The 20,505-nt window shown below is 40.8% G+C and overlaps 1 protein-coding gene across 11 annotated transcripts in view; it reads left to right on the top strand.

Annotated features, from left to right (window-relative positions):
* Positions 1-20,505, top strand: part of MAST4 (microtubule associated serine/threonine kinase family member 4) — a 537,673-nt gene that overhangs the window by 244,771 nt on the left and 272,397 nt on the right. The window contains exon 4 of one of the 11 annotated variants that reach the window (XM_087862111.1): positions 6,303-6,377. The exons of the other annotated variants lie outside the window; for them this stretch is intronic. Coding sequence (XP_087718237.1) covers positions 6,303-6,377 — 75 coding nt within the window. The remainder of the gene's footprint in view (positions 1-6,302; positions 6,378-20,505) is intronic. 11 annotated transcript variants of the gene reach the window in all.

Below are 20,505 nucleotides of genomic sequence, written 5' to 3'. Positions count from 1 at the left end.
GTCTGCCTCTGTCTCCAAATTTCCCCTCATTATAAGGACACCAGTTACACTGGATCAGGGACCACCCTAAACAACTTGAGTACCTTTGTAAAGACCCTGTCTCAAAACAACATCACATTCTGAAATACAGGGGCTAAGGCTTCAACGTATTTGGGGGCAGACACAATTCAACACATACCACCATCCAAGTCATCCAGAATCCAGCAATACCTCATATCCCTTCTGTTATTTTTGCCGTTGGTAGGGTCTCTGCTCCTAGCGGCAGACAAAGCCACCCTGTACACCATATTCAGTATTCCTTTTCTCCAAACCCTCTAGTGTATTTCCCCTCTACTCAACCCCAAGTCCTTCTAGGGCCTGCAAAGCCCTGAGCAACCCAGCCCTGGGTACTTCTGTGGATCCTATGTTCCCTGCCACATCCCAACCCCCACTGTACTCTGGCCACATCAGTCACTGTGCTGTTTCTAGAGCTCTTCAATCACATAATCAACTCATGTTCCCTGTGATTCCCTTCACTAGAAAACACTCCTATGAGTATTGTTGCAAAGCATGCCCATTCACTGCATTCAGGAATGCTCAAATGTCCCTTCCCCTAAAAGACCACCTCCTTCCTCACTAGGCCGGAAGAGGCAAAGGGAGGGAGCTGCTTTCAAAAAGTGTAGAACAGAGCTGGGTATAGAGGGTCACCTGACAAGTGCATTTACCTTCAGAAGAGCCTTCTGCCAGCCTGGGCTAATGGCACAGGAGGGGAGCCAGAGAATGGCTTCTATCATATTCTCTATTCCCCCTCCTTGCTTCCGAAGCTCCTGCCCGCTGTGCCTTTACCCAACCTGACACCAAAGGGCATGGAGTCCTTTTATGCACGTCTGCAGAGGAGATGGGTAGTGGGGAGAGCAGGAGGGAGGGAGGGAGAGAGAGAGAGAGAGGAAGGAAGAGAAGAGAAGGAAAGGAAGGAGAGAGGGAGGAAGAGAGGAAGGCAGGGAAAGAGAGAAAATGGAGAGGGAGGGAGGGAAAAGAAAGAGAAGGTAAAAGGAAGGGAAGTGGAGAAAGGGAGAGAAAGGGGAGAGTGGACAGGAAGAGGAGAAAGAGAGGAAGGGGGAGAGGTACAAACTGATTTGGAGGTCAAAGAAGAGAAGCTCTAAAGTAACCGTAGGGCATTTGAGCCAAAGTTAACAGCAGCAAGCATAGGGCCTGCTTCCCTTCTCTCTTCCCTGCCTAGTCCTGACTCAGAAACAGAACTTGTTGTTCCACCTTTAAAATTGCCCTTGCTTGAGATGCCTGGGTGGCTCAGTTGGTTAATTGTCTGCCTTCAGCTCAGGTCATGATCCCAGGATCCTGGGATCGAGTCCCCTTGGTGGGCTCCCTGATCAGTGGGGAGCCTCATTCTTCCTCTCCCCACCCCCAGCTTGTGCTCTCTCTTACTACCTCTCTCTCTCTCTCTCAAATAAATAAATAAAATCTTTGGAAAAAAAATGTAACTGGAATGACAAAGCCAGGATTTCAAGATATTATTACTTAGGCTATCATTAAAGATTGAAATATTTCATTTTTTAAAAATATGGAGCAGTCTTTCAAAATAATTGAAAGAATAGTATACATAGTAGATGTAACAGTCGACGAAGTACAGGGATATGGGAAAAATTACTAAGTGAATGATTGAAGTTTGGGACACAACCTAAAGCATCAGGGTGTAAAGATTCCTGTCTTACACGGTCTAAGAACCACTTCCTTTCTGGGGTTTTGAACTGTAGGTCAGATCCATCTGATGTGGTAGCCAGAGCCTGGCATTTGTTTAAAAAAGAAACTAGACTAGATGAGCAGATAGCGTGCGTTGCTGGTGGTATTGTCATGTGTTGTTGAATGATGTGGAATCTATTTCTCGCTGATCATCGCAGTGACAAAAGTCAGCTATTGTGTTAGGGTTTGCTTTCACAGGTGAGGGTATCCCTTCCACTACCCCTTTTTGGTGACTCTTAACTTGAGCCAAATGTTCGAAAGAAAAAAAAAATGATGCACTTTCATCTTTACAAGGTTATTAATTATGGACGTTTTCATAAATTGTAGTGGGATTAGTTTCATGGGTTTTAGAATCATATACAATGTCTTCATCGAAACTCTGTTCTCCTAAACGGCGCATTTCTTGCATGTCCATTTGGGTTCTTGACCTTATTTTGATATGCTTGGTCATTGTTAAATCTCCCTAGCTTGTGAATTCTTTGAATCAATTTATGTTCAGGGACTTTCTTGACTTTGCGTGGTCCCGAATTGCTTGATAGACATGCGGGGCTCCTTTACTAGCGACTCTCTGCAGGAGCGTTGTTCTGTTTTAGTCAACTGTTTAGTAAGAGCTTCAGTTAGGGGTGAAATATATTCATCACAGACAGAAGGATGTCTCAGAGTTTGGTGGAAAATTTTATTAACTGAGAATGCATGTAATTCTTCCAGAATTAAAATGGTTTTGAATAGAGTTTTAAGAAGTTATCTGGGAGCCCTGGAAACCATTGCGTTTGTTTTGTTTGATTGTTTTCTTATATTAAAATATCTAGGCTAGAAATGTTCAGTGATAGATTTTTTTTTTTACAATAATTAATGCCTAAATTACAGATACACTGTGTTTAAAACTTTTCTTGTGGCTCTAATTTTGAGATAGAGTACCTTCTACATGACGTAAAGAACTAGTTACTTTAATAATCTGATGCCAGCCACTAAATTCTTTGGACACCCATTATTTCATGCCTGATAAATGGCTTTCCACAAAGTATTCTTTTAAGTGTGTTTGTGTGATGCAAATTAGACTAAAGTACTATGCTATCAGATCTGTAATGTTTAGGGAACAATAATTTCTTTAAAAAGTATGATCTGCAGTGTTAAGGGATGTTTATAATTTCTAAAATGACTTACTTACCAGGAGAAGGTTTGATGAAAGCATTTAGCATGCAGATGAAATATGTCTCATTAAGTTTCCAGATTATGCACACGTCAACACTCCCTTTGTCATTTTTTAATAGTTTATTTACATAACTGAGGGCTGCTACTTTTATTAGTGGTGGTTATCACAGCAAAAGGGTTTTGGTTAAGTTGACTTAAGCAATATAATGTGCTTCTGTTTCCACAAAACCGATGGTGAGGCTTCCACCCCTCCTTCTCCTGCCGCCCTCCCCTTGTGGTGAAGAGCCCCTATTTACATATGTAAATAAGATGCTCCATGGAGAACCCCCCTGGGCCACCCAGGTCCAATCTGTTTATTTTGCTGATGTTGATGGAATTAGCCAGGAGGTAAATGCTACCAGGAGACTGATGTCTCAGTCTGGAATGACAGATACCAGAGTCTGAAAGCTCTCATTTCTGAGGAAAAATGGCTTCTTGGGACTCAAAGTTTGGGAAAAGAAAATGAAGTCACCTATTTTATCTTTAACGTTAGACTGAATGATTGAATTCACTGTTTTTCTTGAGCATGGAAAACCATATGTACAATTTTTTTTTCATGTAAGATGTTGGTTTCCTGCATTACCGTTAATAAGAGCCCTGTTTGCTTTTTTAAAAATGTCAAGTATTTCATAATTTACTTTGTATAACTGCTTGCGCTCTAAGATGCATTGTTTATACTTCCCTGGTTGTGTCAGGGAGTCTGGCCTGTAACAAGACTGGAAAAAGGAAAGAACACACTTTTAAATGAAGATCTCCCTAAAGCGAAGAAGCAGACATGTCTAGCTTCTAATGCATTAAATTCTTCTCAAAAGTTTGTATCCAGTACCTAGCTACGTACATCTTTCCACAAAGCCTCAGTATCGAACTGATTCCAGAATATGTGAGTAACTGACCATGACTAACTTTTTTTCAGTGCTAGAATACAATGCCACTATTCTATTGAAAATTAAGATTAGTTTAAGATATGAGTCATAGGAAGGAAAAACTTGGTGTGAGCTGTTCACAATTCCTCATTTTCACTCCATATGCAATTCATTAAAATGGCATCAATCCTCCAGGCTGTTCTTTGGTTTCTATTAAGATGTATTACTAGAATCTGTATAAATGTATTGATTATTTCATACACGTATTTGTTCAGGGCAAGCAGACCATTGTCACAGATTCATTGTCCTTGATGATAAATGAGGTAAAATGGAAACGAGATTTCGAAAACCTACCTTCCCCTCCACCCCCCTCCTTGATGATGTGCCTACTTGCTTTAAACTGGCCTTCCACAGGGGAGGGAGTTTAAGATTCAGAGTCTAGTTTTAATATCAACATCTGCCCCCTGCTGAGTTCATGGTGCAATTAGCTAATTAAAAAAAAAAAAAAAACATTTTCACCTTGCAGTCAGAAGAAGAGCAATAAACCACAGGCCTAGGATTTAGTTAATTTGCACATTGACTGTAATTGTATATTTAACGCCAAAATTAATTTTTTGCCTCATAAGTAGAAGCCTGGCACTGTGCATTGGAACTCTTAAATCAGTTGTAATCATTTCATAGGGAGGTTAATAAGGGCGGATAGATCTCCAGATATATTAATGAGGCTATTTATTTATTTCTATCTAATGACTTTTTTTTTTTAGGGAGAAAAAACATTAAAACCACTTTCTGATAAGCCATTAAATTTAAAGGAGAATTTTCAAATCTGGCTAAATAAATAATCTCGTGATTTAAAAAGCAAAGAGTAGGGGTGCCTGGGTGGCTCAGGCTGTTAAGAGTGTGCCTTTGGCTCAGGTCTTGATCCCAGGGTCCTGGGATTGAGTCCTGCATGGTAGGGCTCCCTGCTCAGTGGGTAGCCTGCTTCTCCCTCTCCCTCTGCCTCTCCCCCATGCCCTCTCTCTCTCTCTCTCTCTCCAATAATAAAATCTTTTTTTAAAAAGTAAAGCTATTTCTCCTACAAAGCTATTGACTCTTTTGAGTGGGAAGTCATAGTTTTTTGTTTGTTTTTATATTGCCAAATATTCAGTGAATTAATGAGCATCATTTTTGCTGTTAAAACTTTGGTACATTGTCTAGGTCAGCTGAGATTTAAAACTATTTCCTTAGATTCTTTCAGAAGAGTGTAGGGAAAGAATGCATGTTGGCAGGGCAGTTACTAGGAAAAACATAATTCTGACTTGCGGTCTGCTACTTAATGACATTTCCTTTTTGAAAAGTAAGCATTATACTTTGGACACTGAAGTAGTGATTGTTGGCATTTCAAGTGGATGTGATTGATCCACGTGTTAAAAATAATAGAGCTGTTATTCTTAGAAGAAAAAGAATTTTTAAGTATTGTAATATAGATACTGCATTCTCACCTAAGTAGAAGGCCTTCTACTCTGTCTGTCAACAGAGCGGAACTAATGCTAGCACTCGTGGGAGGGGCGTTCTGCTCCATGTAGTCTCTCGCTTGGACCAGGGGCTTAAAGCCCAGGGATTTTTTGAGACCTTCTCTCTGTTGGTTTCATCTCCCCATCACTGAAGTTGATGCTCAGAGCGGATCGATCATGTTTGCTTCTTAAATTCTTGAAAGAATGGAGAAGTGGAAATCTGTACGATTTATGTGGACCCCTACTCTAAACTTGCCCTTTAAAATATAATTTCTTGGAATTTTTTTTGGTGGATGTGTTTGGCATGGAATAAACAACGGGGAAGTGTTAAGTCTTTCTGTGGGATCTGTGTGTCCTCTCTCTATATGTAAGAGCATTAATGGGCCTGGTCTAAGGAAAGAACACCCTGCTACATAGATTAAATTATTAACTTAATATTGGCGCCAGTCTCTATTGGCGCCAATAACATGTAATTGCATTCAAGGACAGAAATTTTGGTGGCTGCCAGGTACCAGGAGTTCTGCCGGGATGGTGCAGAGAGGCGGGAGATTTTTGCTGTTTTTGAGGAAGACTGTGATTCCCATGTCATTTTGGTGATATCCACATAGGTGCCAAGTCTAACTCTTAAGAGTGCCCCTTTAATGCCTTTTGTTATTTTGGGAAGATCGACTTCATGTTTAGGGAAATCGGGTTCCAGTTCTCCTTAGTATCCTTAAAATATAATTAGAGACAGTATCAGATAAGGGAAGAATGAAGATTTGATGGGAAGTGTCTGGATACTTAACTTTATTACTCACGTGCATATATAAGGCTGTTTTTAACAAAAGGACTTGAATGTGTCGTGTGCTTCTGCGGGGGAAAACATCGTGTTTGTGTTATTGGATATCAGCTGAAAGAAACAAGTACTGTGCCGTTAAACGCTGTCCCTCTCCCTTTTCTGACCATTTCCCATCATCCCATGCCCCACCTTCTCCCCTTCCCATCTCTCGTTCATGCCCCATCTTCCATTCACTGTCAGGAAGGGCAGCCTCCGAAGAGCCATTTCAACTCAGCCCGACATCGGCAGAGACTAGTGGACCCAGCTGCTCCAAAAGTGAGTGTGTCCCGTCGCCCCAGGTGGCTCGCGTGCATGGTGCTGTGGTTCCTCTGTGCAGAAGGAAGTTGTGAGTTTTTATATATGCTGGTATATTTGAAGGTGTTGGAGGAAGCAAAGTCAGCTGTATTAATTCAAGACCATCCATACCAGTGGAGTTCTCGGTTTAACAACCAGCCCTGAGAACAAACAGAACCTTGATTGGTAGCGTTTGCTGGTTTCTGTGGCTACTCCCACCACAGCCAGTTTCAAGAACTGCTGGGACAAGACTGACCTCACAGCGGCGAAGAGATGCGTTGTAGAGCAGTATTCTGAGGTGTGTCTACCACACAGATGAAAGTGACATAAACCCTAGTGAAATAGAGCAACATGATTAGGAAGGGAATCAGTTTTGTGTATCTTTTACCTTTGTTTTCAATATAATGTATTTAACTATACATTTAGATATTTTTAAATCATAATAACGGCTGCATTTAACAACTGTCTTGTACAACTCCTGAACACTTACAGCTTGGTGAGGGTGGGCTCCAGGGCCACAGTTATGTGTGTTTTATCTGTTGAGAATAGTCTTACACCAGTTCAGTCATGCTCATCTCTTCACTTGATCTTAGTCAAAAGGCCAAGAAGTGATGGGTCATGCTCAGCTCTTATGTTCTGTTTGGTAAATCACAGTAGCCACAGAACAGTGGGTAAGGTTTTGGATAAAGGCTTGTTGTCCCACACACCTCAAGTAAGTCACTGGCCAGTTTTGCTGTACGCGGACTTTCATTGCACAAACATGTACGAGCAAATAGGCGCAGAACATTCCTGCAGCCTGTCCTCTAAACCCAATGAAATCCATGCTCTCTGGCCTTTTAACTGCTCCAGCCGAATATTTTTGGAAAATTCCACTCAAGGTCGATGACCTGACAACTTTCCACAGGCAGGATTCTCTCACCTTTGTAGTGGGCATCAAGCAACAGGGCTCCTCTAACCCAGCTCCCGGACAGGAGGCCATTGTGTATTTGGTCATCAGGTGCGAGTCCTGAGGGTACAAGTTATAGGCTTCCCTAGAGTTGTAAGCCCTGTTCATGCAAGGGTCAATAATGTCTCTAGATTGAGTTTTCCCACTTAACCTTAAATGCCACTAGTTCCAACAATGACAGCCTGTGTACCATCCATTATGCCAATCAGGAAGCCACTGATTTTGATTTCAGTGATGAAAACCTATTTCATTATGCCGTTTGGCAAACTCTCTAGTGTTGACTGAAATGTGCATACCTCTTATCTAAGACTAGTTGACCACTCTGGGGGAGTAAATTGTGATCAAGGCCACAGACTGTGTGTAGGGGATGATTTTAACCAATACCTAAAATTACACTGCCTATGATGAATACTTGAAAGTGGATCCAGATGTCATAACCCTTTGTTACATGTATTAAGTGCCTAGGGTGCCCCCTCCCCAAGTTCCCCCAGACAATTCACTTTGGCTCATAATCCTTATGATGGAGTCATGGAAGTTTTCTTGGAAGAAATAAACCAGCTTTGAATAACTTGGGTGGTTTCATCATATAAGAGGTGAATTTTGCTGGAGTAGAGCACAGCTCGGTGTATACCAGATCTGTCCTGGGCCTCACCTAAGAGTTTTAACTAATGAGGTACTACTGAAGCATGTGCTGCACACAGGTTGGACTTCCTGGTCAGTGGTGTCCTAAGGACTCTGCTCAGCATGTGCTTTTGTTCCTCTTTTTTTTTCCTGTGTTCATTTCATTCTCCCTTGGCCTTTTGAGAAATACTGTGCCTCACCATGCAATGCGTTCTAAGTTACACTCTAAGTTAGCTGATTGTCTTTTAATGGTAGTCAGAGTCTTTTTGTTTTGTTTTGTTTTGTTTTGTTTTGTTTTGGGTGAGAATCATGGCTTTTTTTTTCAGGTAGACTTTAAGAGGAAGTGGTTAAACTCCGGTAAAGAAGTTATCTGGTGCTTTAATGTGCATGTGAATAGGTTCAGCCATGTTACCAAAGTCCGTTTTAAAGGTCAACTCCTTTTCTCCCCAAAACACTGCAGTCCTAGGAATTTTAGAAGGGCCTAAAAATCTTTTCTAACGCTAAGAAGTGATAGGGGAAGCCACTGTTAGCTGTGTGGATATGTTACTTGGACAATAAATAGCAAATGGAAATGTGCATCTGTGTAGCCGCTGACCTTTCATTATAAGCACATTGCTTTAGAATCTGCACTGTATCATTTTCAATTCAATAACCCGAGCTGTAGTAAAGAACTCTTGCAAATTATAGGTGCCCGTGTTGTGGGGGTCAGAAACAATTTATGGTAAACCAGCTGCCAAATCTTCTGAGAGCAGTGATTTTGTTCTGAGTCGGTGTTGTGTAATCTCGAAAGGAGTGTGATCAGGTAGAAATGTTTGGCTTCCCTGTAGCAATATGGAGTGGTGGAAGAACGAACTAGACCTCGTTGTGCAGTGGGCTTTGCCATCAACCAGCTCTTGGGTAGCCACTTAACACAGAGCTCCCACTGCTCTAGATTTTCTCATCTATTTAAATAAGAGTATATGAAATGTTTTCTTAATCAAATTAAGCAATTATTTTTCTTTTCCCTCAAGGCTATTTATAATGTCACTTTACCATTTAGTCTGAGATTTTTGAATGGCATTTCTCAATCCTAAAATCCCTTTACAATGACATCATTCCTCATTACTTGCAAAAGCATTATTATTAGGCAGTCTTCGATCACTGTCTTCAGTGGAAGTTAATTTTTAGAACAGAATTACATTAAAGCTATGGGGAAAATATAGACCAGACATAAGGGGCTCATTGTCTGCTCAAGGAGTTGGCTTTTTTTTTTTCCCCATAGCCTGGATTTTTTTGTCTCTTAGTCTTAGAAAGCCTTTTGTGCTTTAAGTATAGGAAAACAGGCTTTTAAATCTGTTTTATTTGAATAAGAGTAAAGGGTTAGGAAGAAATCAAAGGTAAGTAATGTGCCTCTGATTGGCTAAGCTTGTCCACTGGGAATTTCTAAATAGGCTTTCACTTTGAGAATATGCTCACCTGTCTGTCCCCAGTATGAGTGCTGTAACCCAGCAAATGAACAAAGAATGAAGCAAAACGGGCAATAGGAACAATAGTTCAAAGACCACAGAGCAGTTATTTGTGGAGCTGGTAAAGGCCTCTGTTAAATAAAAATCAATTTGATATGGAAGCATCAGGGACACGTTGTGGGGAGACGGGGGGTACACAAGGAGAGAACACGGGAGAATACAGAGGATTACTTTTCAAATCCTCTGGCATTTCCGCACAAAAGGATGATGAAGATTTATTCTCGATGAGCTGTCATTGTCCATCAGAAGCTTTGCTGATCCAGAATAAATAGGTTCATAAAGATTGTACTTAAAATTTGAGCGTGTGAGAGTAAATAGTGGTCGGCATAGCATCTAAGAAATTTCAAAACCAGAAGGTATTGTAACATTCTATCTTCCTTTTCAAAAACAAACCCAATGACCTGCATGCACTGATTATCCAACTACCAAAAACCCGCATATAATTCTAAACTACCTTGTTTTAGTCTGCTCTAGGGCCTGAAAATCCTTTCTACTAATTCCCTGCAATTTTTCTAACTTTTTCTAATGAGAATAAGGTTTATACAACCTGGGCTCCCCTGCTGGGAACATCAGCCCTGAGCGATCTCAGAGCAGATGGTCTTCTTTTCTCATGACCATAAACATTTTAGGATTGATCCTTTTTTCATTTTTTACCTATCTGAAGAGTAAATGTCTTTGAGACCTTAGATACGCACCGTTAAGAGAGGACAAGAAGCTACACTGAGCAGAGTTCATGGTTGCAGAGATGAAGTGGAATGATGGCAGTGGAAGTCAGGGCATTGTGTTTCTGTCTGTAATAGAAGAAAATAGGTTGAGTTTTGAGCACTAAGGGGTTTGGTTTTAAAAATGTCTACATTTTGAGCTTTATTATGTATTGAATTTCTGGATGGTAATTAACACCTTCCTAGTCCCTGGAATTTCAAGTATTAAAGAATAATTTCTTTTTTGGAGGAGGTAGTATTTGTTACTCTATTTAAGGATGTTGGAAGAGGGGTAAGGGATTGGGAAGACCAGTTGCCATAATTATTCTCAGAGTATTTTAGTCACATAAAGTGTTGTATTATGTAATTTTTTTTTTTAAACCAAGGCTTTTAGAGGTGGTAGATTTCTTTCAGAAATTTTGGAGGCTGTTCATAGTGTTTGTTTGTTTTGACATCAGCCATCTACAAATTACCTTTGGTCCCAGTTAAAAGGGGCATGAATCCATGTCTGCAACTTATTAGCTGTGACTTTGGGCCAGTTACTTAATCATCCAAAAAAGCCTCAGTTTCCTCATTTTAAAAGTGGGAGAACAAAATAATACCCATCTTACCAGATTGTTTTGAAAGGAGTAAATGAGATAATGGATGCAAAGTTTTTCCCACACAGCCAGTTAAGGAATATCAGACAAATTGGAGCTGTCCTTTAAATTATGATTACTGTTATCATGGTTACTAGTTAATAATTATTCAACTAGAATTTTTCTCTTACTTTGTAAAATAAGGGGTTAGGAGCAGATGATGTTTTGAGGTAAAATGCCTGCATTGTTAAAACTCTGTTGTGTATTTAGGAATGAGCACCATGCACTCGGCAGTATGTTAGGCGTGCAGGAATAGAACTTGCAGGTTTGGGTCCTTCCCTTCAAGAATGTAATAAAATTAACAAATAAATAAAGCCAAGACAATGCTAAATTATATGGTAAACAGTATCAGCGAGATATTGGGTATTGATTTTGAATTGAGGGAAATCTGGGAGCATCAGTCAGAAAAGATTTCCCAGAACTCGGAGTTTTCTTCTACTTCTTGAAGGAGGAACAGGACATTGTAAACAGCATGAATGTAGAGGTTTAACACTCCATGATGCAACCAGAAAAGCTGTGTGCCAGACGGGAATGGAGGGAGTGTGACACGAGGGCCACATGGAAGGCATGCCCTTGACCCTCCATGATGGGATGCACAGAGGCTTGGAGGTCAGGCGGACTCACCGTGGGACTGAGGAGAAGTCTCATCTTTGTTATCAGCACACTGGGGGGAATAACCCTGTCTCCCTCATTAAGAAGGTGTCTGTGCTGAAATGTCTGGGGCAGCCATTCCCCAGAGCGATAAGGCTGTTTGGGGGAGTGCGCTGGCGGCTCTTAGTGGTCTGGGTGTGGTCTGCCCTGTGACCCTGACCTCTCCATCTGGAAAAAATGGACCTGTGCACAGATGTGTCTTGTAGCACTTTTGTTGCTCCAGAAAGTTTGGGGTTATTGTGGGTGTAGACAGTTGAGAGAGTGCCTGGGAAAATAGGGTGGATACCTTCATACGATGTCCAGCAGATAGAAGCGGCAGCCTGGAGGCACGCAGCAATGAGGACAGAGCCTAAAACATGTCCCTGTACGAAAACAAGTGTAGAAATTCAATTCTGTAGTACTACACTCATCAATCAAAATTACTTGCACACCAGGGATACCTGGGTGGCTCTGTCGGTTAAGCATCTGACTCTCGATCTCAGTCCAGGTCTTGATCTCAGGGTTGTGAGTTCAGGCCCCATGCTGGATTCCACGCTGGGCTTGGAGCCTACTTTAAAAAAAAAAAAAAAAAGGTGCACGCCATATAATTGACAGTTTTCGGGAGTTGATGCAAATAGCTGAATACCATTTGAAGGGTTGCTTGGAGTCAAGGGGCGCAGAGGTGGTGGGCACAGAGGTGGAAAGTTTTGTCAAGTAAATAAGTTGATGGATGACAATCATATACTCCAGACTGAGGGGTGTGATTAACTCTGTCCTGTCCTCTACACTTGAATCTCCCCAAGCAAAAATAGGCCAGGAGATAGGTTATAAGGGAGACTTCATGGTGCAGAAGGGAGAGCAGCCTCGCGTGAGGGAAGTATCTCGACTACCGATCCAGGAATAGCTAAAACGCAGCCCGGGCATGTGCCCCACGTGGTTGCCTGTGCTTTGCACACTGGACCAACTCCTTCATCCCTCACAGCAGCCTGAGGAGGGTGGTACTGTGAGCGTCATTTTGCAGTCGAGGAAACGGAAGTGTAGTAAAGTCAAGTCACCTGCACAAGATGACACAGCTAGTGACACAGAAGACAGCCTTCAAACCCAGGCAGTCTGGCTTCGAGTCCCTGTTCTTCCATGTGAGCTCTTGCTGCCTCGCGATGGACATACCCGAAGTGGTGAGGGAGGAATAGACACTTTCCCATCCATGGTACCCTTGGCACATGCCTGGCACTTGCAGCTTTGTGGACAAATTATTTTTTTTTAATTGTGTGTGCTTGGGGTGTTCATGTATATAATACTTTTTATTAAAATATGTATTCAGAAGTGTACAGCTTGGTGCATCTCACAGACTGAACAATCCTGTGCAAAGAACACCCAGATCAAGAAACAGAACAGAATGGGCAGCCCTGCTACACAAAAACTTCTGTCATTTTTACTGGGCACTAAGTTATGATGCTGGAAAACAACATCGTGAAAGCTATAAGCCTTTAAAAGCAAAAACAATAGAAATATAAAACATTCCAAAAAATTGCTACAACTATTGGGTGTTTCTAAAGAATAGGAAAAAACAACAACCCTACCTTTTCATTGATCTTACCACAGTTTGTGGCTTGTGTTAAGACTGGCTGAGGGACGTAGACAACTCACGAAGGAAAGCAGAGAAGTGTCTCAATGAATTTAAGGCCACCTCCTATTATTACAGCATACAGCAGATTGGGCAGCAGACGTCAGATGTAAGTAGATAGATAAAGGCTGTTATGGTTTGAATCATAAGGAAGACCTTTCAGTGGGCGGATCAATGGTATTTTCATCTTGCCTCTCCTAGTTTTTTAACTCTACTGGGCGACTGTCTTTGATGGTCATTCTCAACTCCTGTGGGCGCCATTTGCCAGTTGACAGGGCACAGCTATGACAATAAACATCACACTCAAAGCATAATGTCTTCCCACATCACAAATGGTTAATTCCCTTTCTTTGTGGCCAAGAAGAATCTCACGTTGAATTTTGGGACCATGCGTATACAGTCATCTTCTGCCTGGCAGCCCGTGTAGAATTGTTCACTACCTTTGGCAAGACTGCACAGAGAAGTTACCTAACTTGTCCAAAGTCACAGAGCTAGTACAAGGTGAAGCCGGGACTCACACCCAGTGACTCCCTGTACATAGCCTCCATGTTATATGTGTTGTCACACCATCTTTATAAAGAGGGACTGTGCCTCTTTCCTAGGGAATGCCCTGTACCAACCAGTATTTCTCAGGGTTCACAAGGAAGGCAGCCACTATCCTTAAGGTGATGTTCTTTTTGCCTCAAGTGTCAGATACATCCTTTGGCCTCCATACCACTCTCTTCCACCTGATAATACACTATTCTGAATCTTCGTATGGCTGCAAAGCTGTCGGAAAGTGTTTATTTTCCTTGTGGTTCCTAGGTGTGTTTATCCTAATTAATAAGGATTTTGGCTTTACAGAATTCCACACTCCTAACAATTCAATCACAAAATCGGCAAAAGGTACCCCAATTTTTTCAGCCGAACCTCTCTCTACTTAGACACATACAAGTAATTCTAAGAAAAGTGGATTCCCATTACTTCTTCTCCGTGATGCTATGTATAAGGTGTGATATAAATCCAGTACTAAAGCATTCAGAATTATGGTGCTAAAACAAGTCGGTTGGGATTCAGTTCCAGTAGAATATGCTTGGTATCCACTTTGTAGTCAGGCACTGGGATTTAGTGCCCTGATTTGAAGGTGAGTACAGTCCGCTGCCTTTTGAAGAATTCCTACCTAGTCTTTTAAAAACATATTTTTACTGAGATATAACACACATTTTAAGCTTGATATTGTCCCACAGACCTTAGACACTAATTCTTCTTCTGTAAGAGTAACATGTGGCCAAAATGTGCAGAAGTCAGGGAACTTTTACACACTGACCATACCCATGTAACAGCCCCCAAAAAACAACCACAAAAAAAACCAGCATTACCAACACCTCAGAGGACCCCCTTGTTGCAGTTTTCAGAATGTTTTAAATTTCTGGTTTTTGTTGTCGAAGTTTTATGTCTTTCCTGGTACTGCTTTCCAGCATCTGATTTATTATCCAGTAAATGGTATTTGGTTTTATTTGCCTTTGATTTTAAGAAAAGGATGGGATTGGTCTTCAAAACACAGGTAAAAAGAACAACCTTGTAAGGACCACAATCACTGTGGCTTTCAGAATTTCAGTTGCTAGAATTTCTACTTTAGGGGCGCCTGGGTAGCGCAGTCGTTAAGCGTCTGCCTTCGGCTCAGGGCATGATCCCGGCGTTCTGGGATCGAGCCCCACATCAGGCTCCTCCGCTATGAGCCTGCTTCTTCCTCTCCCACTCCCCCTGCTTGTGTTCCCTCTCTCGCTGGCTGTCTCTGTCAAATAAATAAAATCTTCAAAAAAAAAAAAAATTTCTACTTTAAGTCTTCCTGAATGTTGCAACTGAAAACATGAAGGAGGAAAAAGTATTTAGTTTGGCCCATCCCTCTTCTCAAACACAGGTTCTTATATCATGACCTTTCTCCTTTTTTTTCCAGCTGGCAAAGGTTAAGTATGCATCGGTGCCTTGGCTGGTTGTAGCTCAGCATCTTTTGTCTTAATGTGGATTTCCCTCCCTACCAAAGGCTTTAAAAAAGTCATGAATTACATTTGTTGACTTTTCTCAGAGCCATCAGAGTTGTGCTTGCCAAAGATGTGTATAACAGGTAATTGGCCAAAATGAGATTAACAATTTATTTGAAGGAAGGGTGTAGGAAATCTTTTTAATTTAGAGGTGAAAAGATCACAGAATGGGTTAAGTACAGGTTAGCCAATTTGGCTCTAGATTTATGAGGAATTACTGAAATCATCCCTTTGCCTTCAAGGATTTCTGTATCCTCTGTGCCTCTCTATCCCCCTAGCCCTCAGGCAAGAAGAAAACCAGATCAAAACATAAGCGGCAACTCTGAAAAAGTAATTTAGACAGTTAGCCAGGCTACTCTTATCCTGGTAGCATTTTGGAAGGAATGTGTTTCATGGCAGTACTTGTGAAGAGCGTCCTCAACAGCTCAGACACACTTGCTGGCCAATGCTCACAGACCATGATATATTTTGGTAGCTGGATTGCTAATCTAGATAACTCCGTTGCCTGTGTTAACATTTTTACATTAATTTTTTGGGGGTTGCTTTCCCTTGCCATTCCCACACACATTTACCTACTTCCTGCCTGAAAAAGAGATTTAACAGTGATGTGCCCCAGTATGGCTTTCTTTGTATTTATTCTGCTCAGGATTCACTGAGCCTCTTGGATATGTGGATGGATGCCTTCCATCATTTTTTTTGGAAGTCCTTGGCCGGTCTTTTCAAATAAATATATCTTCTACCTCATTTTCTCTCTTCTCCTTCTAGGGCTCCGTGTATACCTATGTAAGCTGTTTTATACTGTTCCGAGGGTCTTAGATACTCTTTTTAGCTTTTGACTTTATTTTGTTTTGGTTCTACTGGTGATTCATTCTGGAAAATATCTGTTGTTTTGACTTAAACTTTCCTTTGCTTTGCTCAGTCAGCTGGTAAATCCATTTCATTCTGGTGTCCTATCTTGCAGTCTCATTTTCCCTTTTGTTCTTCATTATTACTGCAGTTTTTACCTCTATACAGAAATTTCCTATGTCTTCACATTGTCATGCATGTTTACCGCTGTACCCTTTAGCGTAGTTGGTCTTGAGTCTTGGTCTGATAACACCCAGATCCTGGTTATCTTTGCATCTGTTTGCACTGCCTGTTTCTCTTCTTATCTGTGGGTCCCAGCACTACCCAGACCTAGCTCTAGTGGAGAGTGGAATGACTCAGCACCCTTGCTTGAGTGGTATGACATAGAGGAGACCCACTTTTTCTGGACCTAAATATTATTTATCTCAGTTTCTACTGACTTATTCAAGATGTTTTGCCTCCTCAAAATTAGGGACACACAAAGAAACAAAATGTTTCTCAGCCTTCCTTTTCCACTTGGGATATAGATAATGACAAGAGACTGTTGCTGTTACCTTAACGATCAAAACCAGCTACGTCAGCTACAATATCGTATTTAAATATATATATATATTTTAAAAAGCTAGGGGCACAAGTAAACCTAAAAAGAAAAGCAAATTCCAGAAACTGATAAACTCTTGAAGTGAGAGGCCCATGGCTGGCTCTCAACCGTGGTGGAATGGCAGGACAGGGAGGAAACAGCCAAACTTCCACTTTTCATTTCTCGTTTTATTCATGTCTTCATTCACATTGTTGAGAGTAATGGTCTCTTGTGATTGTCTACGTCCTAAGTGGAAGTCCAAGTCTTAGAAATAGAAAATTTGTTCAGGGAGATCAGCAATTCTGCCAATAATGAAAAGAGAACCAAGATAAATCTTGGCCATTGATAAATAGGGGCCCAGCTCTGTTATTCCATGGCTGTTATAAACACGTGGACGTAGTAATAGTTTTTATTTACTAGGTTTGTCTGTCACGTGACCTCTAGGCCTATGGAATAGTAGTGTTTTTGTGCTTTGTGTTTAGTTCTTTAGAGATCTGGTCACTGTGATGCACCAGGGATTTGTTTGTGTAACTCTTGTTTGCAGTCTCCTCTTGGATTAGTTGTGCAGTCTTGCAAGGTGTAGTAGGGGACACTTGATTGAATTGAAGTGTAGGTCACCTCGCTGTTTCATCATTGTGCGATACCAGACTGTGAAATTCAAAGTTACAGAGTACAGTAACTGGCATATTACATGGCAATAATTTGGTCTCTGCTTTTCTTATGGTCATCCTACCGTTGTACTAAAACAAAGGCTCAGTTAAACCTGCATTTCTCAAAGCATGTTCTGTGCACATGCCTTCAGTGGGGTTCCCCCCCAAAGTGTTCCATGAACCCATTATTTTCCAGAGCAGTGCTGACTGTGCCCCTTGCTTTTGTTAGGTAAAATGCTAATAATGGGAAAAATCTTGCATCAGGTAAATGCTATGCGCTGTATTTAATTATGTGCTTCTCCAGCATAAGTGAATACAGAGCCTTTTGTCCAGAAACTCTAAGTTTTTCTTGTCAAGCGATACTCTTTAACCACGTTCTTTGGGAAATGTGAAATTATGTGGACCCTGTTGCTCTTTATTTCAAGGACTGTGAATAATTCATATTGACTGCCATTCCGTAACCTGGAAAACCTCCTCCCACTGCTTTCTGATAAGGGAGCTTTCATTTTTGGACGAAAGAAGAGCTCTAACCCAGAAGGCTATCTGATGACAGTGTTATTGTTTGGGGTTTCCCACTTACAACAGTGTTAGTGTGGTAGTGCTATGTCATTGTAGGGTATACTGGTCTTGGCTGCCTAACTTGTCCAAGGACTGTCCTAGTTTGCTAGTCCAAGAAAATAAGCTAGGTCAGCTGTCATATCCCTCCAAATGAAAAAAGACAGCTAGCTGCATGGACTGCAATTGGAAGGAAAGGTCAATCAATATATTACCTTTCCTCCGGTGTGTTCCTTGCCTGCCGGCTGAGTTGTGCCTTCTCAGTAGTGGTGGTAATCTCCTCTGCTAAATTTTATTTTAACCTTGCAAATAGGTTAAAGGAAGGGCACTTAATAACGTCTTCTCTTAGACACCTCTGAGCGTATTATTTAGGCTGAACCTTGTCCCCCACCCCATCCCCCTCACCCCAAGCCCAACACTGTCTCGTTTAGATGGAGAGCTAGGCAGGTAGCTGGTTTTATTTATTGTGGGAATTTCTCCTACAGCTCGGTCATGCTCTTGCACAGACAGAATGCAAACATTTTTGTGATTTTTGACAGTAGCTGGGATCTATGTGGAATAGGGGTTTTTCAAAACATTTCTCAGTCAATATGTTTACTCTCCTTCACCAGCCATGCAGCGTGACATGGTGCATCGCCAACACTTGAAATAGACTGCAACAGGAGGTCAGAATGGAGCATAGATTTTCCAACACAGCATGTTAGATGAAATGATTTTGTGTACTTTGAAGTGGAAAATTCAATCAGAATTTTCCACACTTTTTAGTTAAAGCAACACTGTTGTTATTTATTGATGAAAGGTAGACTGAGAAAAATACAGAATGCAAAGGAGATAACAAATCTAGTATTATTCCCGGTCAGAGCAAGAAATACCTTTTCACTTGTAATTTAATGAAACCTACACGTGCTAAAAAGGGTCTGCTTAAAATATGCACAATAGAATGCTTGGAACATATGCCGACTTGTTTAGCATGTGTGGGGATAAAAATGGAATCTGGCTTTTTTAGGAAGTTTGGTTTCCACTGAGATGGACATCATGCTTGGTAAAGGGCATTTACAACTGCCTAGGTAATTTGTTTTGGTTTAGTTTTAAAGGAGCAGAACTCATTTGGAAAGCACCTGAGAGTATCAATAAGAAATGCAAAGATAGATTCTTTAGGCTTTCATTTAAGCGGGCTTAGAGAATATTTGAATTTATTACTGGTTTTCATCGGTCCTTTGGTGCACAGAAGATACATCAGCATAACTACCTATTATGTAGATGAACACTTTATACTTTTAAATTGCAAAACCTTAAGGTTGCAATGTCAGATTTGTGCATGAATATTTAAAATAGAATAATAACCTAATATTAGCATGCTCGATGTATGCCAATCATTTTTCTAGGTACTTTATTTGTATTATTTCATTGAATCCTCACAATAACACTATGAGCTGTTATTACCTAAAATTTCCAGTGAGAGAAGAGAGCCACAGAGAAGTTAAGTACTCTGTCCAAGGCTGTAGTCCTAAGGCAGCATTTTTCTTTCTTTCTTTCTTTCTTTCTTTCTTTCTTTCTTTCTTTCTTTCTTTCTTTCTTCTCTCTCTCTCTCTCTCTCTCTCTCTCTCTCTCTCTCTCTCTCTCTCTTTCTTTCTTTCTTTCTTTCTTTCTTTCTTTCTTTCTTTCAGATTTATTTGTTTGAGACAGAGAGAGAGAACAGGAGGTGGGGCAGAGGGAGAGGGAGACAGGCAGACTCCCTGCAGAGCGTGGAGCCTGATACAATAAGGGGCTCCATGCGGGGCTTGATCCAGGACCCTGAGATCATGACTTGAGCTGAAATCAAGAGTTGGATACTTAACGGACTGAGTCACCCAGGAGTCCCTCCTAAGCCAGGTATTCTGAGCCACTTTGCCTGGCTGCCTCTCTGAGGCTGTGCCACTTAAGCACATTGATCCTGGTGAGCCTAGGCATGTGTGGGTTGTCAACTTGATTCAATTAGTATATCACATTTAGCACAGAGGATTTTTATATTTACATTCTTTCTTTAAAAGAGACCTATACTCTTTTCTGTGTGAAATCTATGAAAACCCAAACTTGAAAAAACAGAAGCATGGTGGTTACCAGGGGCTGGGGGTGTGAAGAGATGTAGTTTAAGAGTCCATACTTGAAACTTGTAGCCAAATAAGTCCTGGACATCTAATATACAGTACAGTGCTTATAGACTGTAAAACTGTATTGTAAACATGGGGCTTGCTAAGAGACCAGATCTTAATTGTTCCTACCACTAGAAGAAATAGTAATTATGCAACGCAGTAGAATGTGGCAACCATATTGCAACATAATGTATCAAATCAATATATTGCATGCCTTAAACTTACATAATGTTCTATGTAATTTATATCCCAATTTAAAAAAAAAGATCTAATTCTATAACAGTCTGTTTTACTTAGGTACTATTTTTTTTGTTCGATAAATAATTCATTTCAGTGTAACTAAGTTTACTTTTTCTTTTTTTTTTTTTTACTAGCATTTAAAAGTGATAGATCCCCTTAAAAGCATTAATGTAAATTCATCAACTTGTCTAAATAGTGTGGCTTTGAAAGATAGTTCAACTGCCTGTGACTTTGTATTCTTTAATGATCTAAAGTTGATTCCCTGTCTTTGTTCATGATGTTGTATAGTATTGTCACTTGAGGTTTTTTTTCCAAATTTATTCACTGTAGTTTCCATGAGATAAGCATACGACTATTTCAATATCCTACACGTACGTCTTCTCAGCTTTTATTGTTATTGTTGTTTGCTTTCATTCAATAG

This window comes from Ursus americanus, chromosome 5 (assembly GCF_024610735.1).
Source record: "Ursus americanus isolate L20-20 chromosome 5, mUrsAme1.1.p, whole genome shotgun sequence".
NCBI classification, from domain to species: Eukaryota; Metazoa; Chordata; class Mammalia; order Carnivora; family Ursidae; genus Ursus; species Ursus americanus.
Note: the sequence above shows the minus strand (reverse complement) of the source record. Positions and strands in the feature narration are given on the sequence as shown.